The 7,810-nt window shown below is 33.5% G+C and overlaps 1 protein-coding gene across 2 annotated transcripts; it reads right to left on the reverse strand.

Moving 5' to 3' along the window:
• Positions 1-6,199: 6,199 nt before the first annotated feature.
• Positions 6,200-7,582, reverse strand: LOC149244749 (transcription factor MYB3-like). 2 transcript variants are annotated; one of them, XM_089368062.1, is made up of 3 exons: positions 7,350-7,582; positions 7,132-7,261; positions 6,200-6,917 (listed from the first exon to the last, which is right to left on the reverse strand). In XM_089368062.1, the coding sequence occupies exons 1-3, from the start codon at positions 7,510-7,512 to the stop codon at positions 6,257-6,259; spliced, it is 954 nt and encodes a 317-aa protein (XP_089224188.1). In that variant the 5' UTR covers positions 7,513-7,582; the 3' UTR covers positions 6,200-6,256. The 2 variants fall into 2 exon arrangements, with proteins under 2 accessions (XP_089224188.1, XP_089224189.1); XM_089368063.1 differs by having other exon boundaries at positions 7,374-7,578.
• Between the last annotated feature and the right edge of the window lie 228 nt (positions 7,583-7,810).

Consider the following 7,810-nt stretch of genomic DNA (forward strand, 5'->3'; position numbering starts at 1 on the left):
ACTAATTCTTCCTATGAAATTGGTAGTGATTGATTCCAACAAAAATAAAAAATCCTTTAGAACACATATTCAATTAAAGCTTTTTACAACTCTTCATACGTTAGTTAGTAGAATAACAATTTTAATCTAGTAGCACCTCACTTCAACGAAAAAACAAAAACGTTTTGTATTGTTTTTTATTTCCTTTAGTGCAAGATAGTGAAAACAAAAATGGTAACAATGACTCACATATGATGGTTAAGAAAACAATCAACATCCTTTCAAACAAAGAACGACTCCTCATGAGTGTCAACAATTTTCTTACTATTGAGTAGAACCATGGTTTTGCTTAAGAAAAATCTTGACAAAAACAAAACATTAGATCTAACATTCAAATACTTGGATCTAGTTATTTACTAACAATTTTCTTATTACTGAATAATAATGGTTATAGTCAAGAAAAAACTTCACAAAAACAAATCATTAGATCTAAATTTCAAATCCTTGGATCTAGTTATCTATTCTCCATTTTCTGAAGATTTTTAAACGTCACTCTAATACCACCATGATAAATAAAGTCTTAAACCTCACTATAATAAAATGTTAAACAAAGAAACAATAATAGGAATGAAGCAAGATAAAAAAAAAAAGGCATTGCACACCCTTATATTCATTAAATTAGATTTTACAATAAATCATCCATTTTTAAAATCATCCAAAATTAACACTTTTAAAAATATCTAAAACTTTCATTAAAAAAATCTGAACTAATAGTTGAAAAAAAATCTGATTAAAAATAACTTGCAGCTAATTGTCCGCCTACCTCAATTATTAACAATTCTACTACCAATTATAAACAACCAGGTCCATCCTAACCATTAAAGTGAGCTACTGTACAACTCTTCATTTCCCAGATCTTCGGCGAATGTAAAACTGTTCATGGGTTATTTTGGGATGTTCTAGATCATATCACACTTGAATAAACCATTCCATTGCAAACAGGGCTCCTTGATCTCAATCTCCTTATATATATTTTTCCTTTGCCAATACCTCTGGAAAATCCTTTGGTAATTTCATTAGTATTCACTTTTATAACTTTTATGACAAAGGAGGATATGCAACAAAATGTGGAAAAAAAGAGTGAAGTTCAACTAAGGATAGATATAGATGATGAGATTGATGGAATGTGGATGCTGAAGAGGAGAACATCCGAGAGAAAATGAAAAAGAAAAAGGAAACAAACACAAATGTTCATCTAATTGCAATACCTTGCATCAACAAAGCAAGTGAACAACAACATGCAAATATGAAAGGACAACTACAACACAAGGTTTGGGATTCTTGAGGATTCATAAATTAATTACACATGACTAGGAGGTCATGAAATTTTTCTACCTTGGGAGTTCGATGCAGGAGCATAAAGCTACCAAGTGATCAAAATTTTTGGAGATAAAGCTCCAAACAAGGTCTTAACATGGAAAAGGAATTTTATTTCCTTATTGTAAATAATTTTAATTTCTTTATTTCTTAGAGAACTATAGATAGAGAAAAGATTTAGTAGATATGACTTTCAAGAAGAAAATATGCCTTTTAAGGCATGAAAAAATTAGCAAATAAATCATGAGGTTGTAGGGAAAAAAATCTTGGTAGCAATTAGCAAGTTGTTAGGATAAGAAAAAGTTTATAAATCTTAGAAACTATTGGGGGTACTTTTACGATTTATAAAACTATAGATAGACAAGATTTTGTCAATAAGGCAAAAGTGAGTCTACCTTGAAAATAGTCTACAATTTTCCTTTGTTTAACGTAAATGCAAATTTTCCAAAGCCTTTGTGTATGAATCTTTGTATTATTTTATGCGTTATTTGAAATAATTTGAGATGTAGTGAATAATATTTAATTGAGTAAATAACGAAAACTATGCATGTAATCTAGATTGAGAATTTGAACTTTGTAAGGAAAATTGAGTGTTTCATGCATCACTTTTGAAAAACTATCCATTTGGAGCTTTTCAAGAATACAAATTTCACAAGTGTTGATTTTCTCTCTCAATATGAGTCATCCTTTAACCACTGTTTGTTTTTATAAGAGAACAAGACTCCCAAAAGGTAGGTGACCATAACTAAGATGTCACAACCATGTCTCATATATTTTGAGACATTTTGTACATATGACTATGACATAATTACACTTCTGAGATTTAATGAGATATTTTAATCTTGGGCATTTGGACCTTTGCAACAAGTTTTCCACTCAATGACTTATATATTATTGTGCATATGGAGTCCTTGAATTTGACATCATAACCATGTGGACTTAACTATACAATAATTAATAGATTGTGCTTAATATTTGGTATGTAATAGACAACAAGGATATATTTCTTCTCATTTTTCTTAGTTTGGATAAACACCTATGGCCTTGACATGATAATTATATTCCAAATTAATTTCCATTAAATAGAGCTATCAATACTAGAAAACAACTTCTTGTTACTTTTAATGTAATTGTTATAGCCATTATCTAGAAACCAATGATCCTTCTTTTGATATTCTTCAAATATTTGACATGAGATTAACATTGATTCATATGTCCCTTCTTCAATTTGGAGACATTAGCTCTACCCTTTTTCAAATATGAGTTCTTTTCACATTCACTTTCATAATGTCCACATTTTTTGCAATAGTAACAATGTACCTTTGACTTTTCCATCTATCTTGTTCCACTTCCCCTCTCATTCCGAGAGTGTCTAGATTGATTTGGTTATCTTGACTCTTCTAGTATAGTTATTCCCTTTTATTGATGATTACCTCTACCTATAACTCTACCTCTACTAATGGATGTCGATTCTTCAAGGCATGTTTTGACGACTCCTCTTCCATGTTGATTCTTGTTTCATGGGGTAAAATACATCCCATTATTATTCTAATGTCATTTTGGATAGATCGTTGGACTTCTCTGTGGCAATGAGAACCATCTATAAATTCTTAGGTAGGCTTCTCACAACTTCTCCACAATTTTCTAATTTTCAATCTTCTGTTCATGAGTCCTGAACTAATTCACAACTCCCAACACTATGGTCATAAATTAATCAATGTTCTATGCCTCCTTTATCTTTAATGTATCAAAATTTCTCTTGAAAGTCCAAAGCATCATAGTCTTCATTTTGTCATTACAATGATATACTAACTCTAGAATATTAAGGCTTGATTTGTGCTAAATATTCCCATTATCTTGGGATTTTTTTAGTCATACTAAACTTTCGATCCAAAATTTGGCCTTGTTCTCCCTTTTTCTCATTTATCTAAGCCGATTTTGCTTGGTATTAGAAATGGTCTTTAGAGGTATTTGATTTGGCTCTGTGAAGGCATTCTCCATTACTTCCCAACATTCATGCATATACAAGAAGGTGTTCCTTGCATGGACCAAAACTCATAGTTCTTGCCAAAAATAACTAGTCTTTATGTCTTCCCCACATTACTTCTATAGCCATTAAATAATCTCCTAAGTAAAGATATCATTCCTTTTATCTCTCTAATGTTTTTGCAACTTCAATCCATTTTTTAAGTCTTTTATTTTAAAATAAGACAAAAACCTATTTTAACCTCACTTCATTTTAATTTTTACTTTTTAATTAAAATAATAACAAAGAAAACCATTATAACTCCCTCTTTTTGATATAAAATATTTATATTTACAGTTCTAAATTTCAAGTAATAAGACAAGGAAAAAACATGTTTTTTTACTTCACTTAATATTTTTTTCAACAATGTCTCATGGGGGGTGATGCAGGAGCATCAACCCATCCTCTGAAAAAAATTAGCAAGAACGACTTGTGGAAGGCGAAAATGAGAAAAATGCTTCAAAAGGAAAGGGATTTGTTAAAAATCTTGAAAAATTAGATCCATCAAGGATCTTAGGGAGCTTTGTGAAAAAGATCATGTTGAGAGACTTGTGGAGAGGATCATGTTGAGAGCTTTATGGAGAAGATCATGGATTTTGAAATGATCCACAATATTGTAATTTCCTTTGTAAATTGTAGCCTTTGGGCATTGAAAAGATGCGGCCATTAGAATGAAGATTTGGCTAGCCAAGGTTCCAATATATGATACGTAATAGTTTAGTGGATTTAATTAATGAAATTTTATTTCTACTTTATGTAACTCTATGTGTTTGCATGATGATTTAATGCATTGATGGCTTGATGCATAAATCCGTTGATTTTGTGTGATGAATTAATGTTACATGTAGACCACGAGGTTATTCAGTTTGCGCAGGAAGCAAGGATGAGTTGAGTTTGTGGGCTCATAATCCACAGGTCCTAAGATAAGGACCATAAGAAAGCCTGACATGATAGACCCCCATAAATCGTTTTCATCAAGTGGTATCAAAGTGCAGAAGGTTCCTGTGTGTAGTGTGGAGGAGAAGCAATAAAAGAAGGTACAAGTGATTGAAGGTATAGTTAGAGATTTGTTTTCATTGTGAAGGTGACAACAAAGGAAGGTGAGAATATTTTCAATAGCATGGAGCAAGGAGTTCTCGAAGGGTTCCATAGAAGAGAACCAGGAAGATGCCAAAATCCAAAACTCATGATAAAGTTTGGTTAGGTATCGTGTAGCAAGGTTGAGACTTGTTACTTCAAAGGCGAGTTTCATCTCATGAGTTGAAGCTGTTACGAGAAAACTAGATGCATATGACTAGGAGGTCATACATTTTTGTACCTTGAGAGTTTGATGCAAGAGCATCGATCCATCGTCTAAAAAAATTAGCAAGAATGACTTCTAGAATGTGAAAATGAGTAAAACACTTTAAAAGGCAAGGGATTTGTTAAAAAACTTGAAAAATCAGATCCATGAGGGACCTTAGGAGCTTTGTGAAAAAAATCATGTTGAGAGCTTTGTGGAGAAGATCACGTTGAGAGTTTTATGGAGAAGATCACGGATCTTGAAATGATCCACAATGTTGTAATTTCCTCTATAAATTGTGGCCTTTAGGCATTGAAAAGAGACGACCATTAGAATGAAGCTCTGGTCAGTCAAGGCACCAATAGACGCTATCTAATAGTTTAGTGGGTTTAATTAATGAAATTTGATTTCTACTTTATGTAATTCTATGTGTGTGCATTGTGATTTAATGCATTGATGGCTTGATGCATAAATTGGTTGACTCTATTTGATGAATTAATGTTACATATAGACCACACGGTTTTTCAGTTTGCAATTTAAGTGAGGATGAGTTGAGTATGTGGGCTCATAATCCATAGGTCCTAGGGTCGATACCATAAGAAAACTTGAAATGATAGACCTGTGTAAATCATTTTCATCGAGGAGAAGCTCAATTGGTTAATCTAAGAAATGTGAAATTGTTGAAACTCAAAAGACCTAGGTTCAAATCCCCCCTGTAGTGAAGCTCAATTGGTTAATCTGAGAAATGTGAAATTGTTGAAACTCAAAAGACCTAGGTTCAAATCGTCGTGTTGTGTTGTGACCTTCACTACGGTGAAGAGGACATATCGTAACCCTCAGAAGTTTACTAGTAAATATGTGTGAGACAAACAAAAAGCCTATTCATTTAAAACTTTTTACTACTCTTCATATATTAGTCTATGAAATAACAATTTTGATTTTAATCTAGTAACACATTAGTTTAACGAACAAACAAAACCTAACACATTAGTTTAACTAACAAACAAAACCCTTTTGTATTGCTTTTTATTTCCTTCAAAATACTCACCCATATGATGGCTAAGAAAACAATCACCATCTTTTCAAAACGAAGAAAGACTCCTCATGGGTGTCAAGAGTTTTCTTACTATTGAGCAAAACCGTTGTTTTGATTAAGAAAAAAACTTGACAAAAACAAAACTTTAGAACTAACATTCAAATACTTGGATCTAATTATTTACCATTGAGCAAAACCATTGTTTTGCTTAAGAAAAAACTTGACAAAAACAAAACATTATATCTAACTTTCAAATCTTTGGATCTAGTTATCTACTCTCCATTTTGCGAAGATTTTTAAACTTCACTCCAATACCACCATGATAAACAAAGTCTTAAACCTCACTCCGATAAAATGTTAAACAGAGAAACAATAATAGGAATGAAGCCAGATAAAAACAAATAAGGCATTGCACACCCTTATGATAATTCAATTAGATTGTACGATAAATCATCCATTTTTAACAATATCCAAAATTAAGTGCATTTAAAAATATAAAATAACTTGCAATTAACAATTCTACTACCAATTATAAACACCGGGTCCATCCTAACCATTAAAGTAAGCCACTGTACAACTCTTCATTGCCCAGATCTTCGGCGAATGTAAAACTGTTCATGGGCTCTATATTTCTTGGAAAAGAACACATTCCTTCAAACTCATTCGTTTCTGTGGCTAACGTAACCGGTGCCATGTAGAGCTCTTTTAATCCAAAATCTGTACTTAATGAACAGTACGATGGAGCCGAAAGCAGATTATAGTCTGGAGATGATACCTCCTTCACAAACATTAAACTCTGGGCTAAAGTAGGTGCTAAATTCTCGGAATTCTGGTCCGATAAGGGAGAGTTTGTCACATCCGCCATCGCTAGGGCAACGCGCCCTGAATCATCGTCTGCAATCGAATTTTCCACAGGGAGATCGCACCACGCAGGCTGCGAGGAGTTAGTAGTTTCTTGAAGATTACCCAATTTGAAGGAACCTTCATCCGAACTATGATTACTCCCATGACCCTTCCAGACGTTTGGTCTTACGATTTTCACCGGTTTGGGTTTGAACATATGATTTTGTACAGACGGAAAAGTTGACTCTCTTTTGAGAACCTGCGTATTGCGTTTAGATACACTCATTTGCACCTTCTTGCTGAGATGAGTGTTCCAGTGGTTCTTGATTTTGTTGTCTGTTCGCCCAGGCAGTCTCTTGGCTATCAGGGACCACCTGCATGCATATTTTTAGAGTAAACATTACAAGTATCTCATGAACAAATTTGAAATATTGATTTCACTTCTGATTATCCGATTCTTAGATATTTTCAAAGTTTCAGACATAAAAATAGTCTCAGAATCTACCATCCACATAATTTCTACAAACCCAGATCAGATCAGACTTAAAAAACAATAAATTTTACAAATGAAGAAATATATCCTCATACCTATTACCAAGAAGGCGATGCATTCGAATAATAAGCTCCTCCTCATCGGTGGAAATTTTTCCGTGGTCAATATCTGGACGAAGATAGTTCAGCCAACGTAATCTACAACTTTTTGCAGACCGCTTAAGACCTGCAAAGCAAAATTTATTATCCCCTTATTCAGCCTCTTAATACACATTACCTCTGCAATATAATATTTACCAGTAGAGATTTTCTACCATTAGAGATTCTCTGAGACTCGCCTGCTTTTTGGGGAAGATTTGTCCATGCACCATCCCCATGAATTCCAATGTAGTGGGACAGAATCATATCCTCCTCTGCAGTCCAAGCCCCACGCTTGAGCCCTTCTACTGAGCTGCTGCTGCAAGGAGATCCACCCATTTTGGATAATTCTTCTTCCCGAACTCCGGTGGTTGATCTCCCTTTGGTCGGACAAGACGCAATAAATCGCATCCACCCTTTTCTTTCACGGTGCCATTTGTGATAAAACCTTTAAAAAAACCCTAACCAGTTCAGTATTAAAAGTTATTTAACCATATTCTATTTAAAATATGACAAAATCATCATAGCAGTTCAGCAACACATTAAATTTACATCAGATGTAACTCAGACTAGACTCAAAATTTGACTGGATTCAACCCCACCTTTAACCTGAAAATGGGGTCGGTCAGGTACGAGA

The sequence above is a fragment of the Pinus tabuliformis genome, chromosome 8, assembly GCF_031772625.1.
Source record: "Pinus tabuliformis cultivar Carrire ecotype Pingquan chromosome 8, CPIR1, whole genome shotgun sequence".
In the NCBI taxonomy this organism is placed as follows: Eukaryota; Viridiplantae; Streptophyta; class Pinopsida; order Pinales; family Pinaceae; genus Pinus; species Pinus tabuliformis.

Bases quoted from the DNA above. Each gene is read 5' to 3' on its own strand.
- LOC149244749 (XM_089368062.1), bottom strand. From the start codon at position 7,512: ATGGGTGGATCTCCTTGCAGCAGCAGCTCAGTAGAAGGGCTCAAGCGT. The intron at 7,262-7,349 runs GTAGAAAATCTC...TTTGCTTTGCAG, and splicing joins GTCTCAGAGAATCTCTAATG to GTCTTAAGCGGTCTGCAAAA. The intron at 6,918-7,131 runs GTATGAGGATAT...ATATGCATGCAG, and splicing joins CATCGCCTTCTTGGTAATAG to GTGGTCCCTGATAGCCAAGA.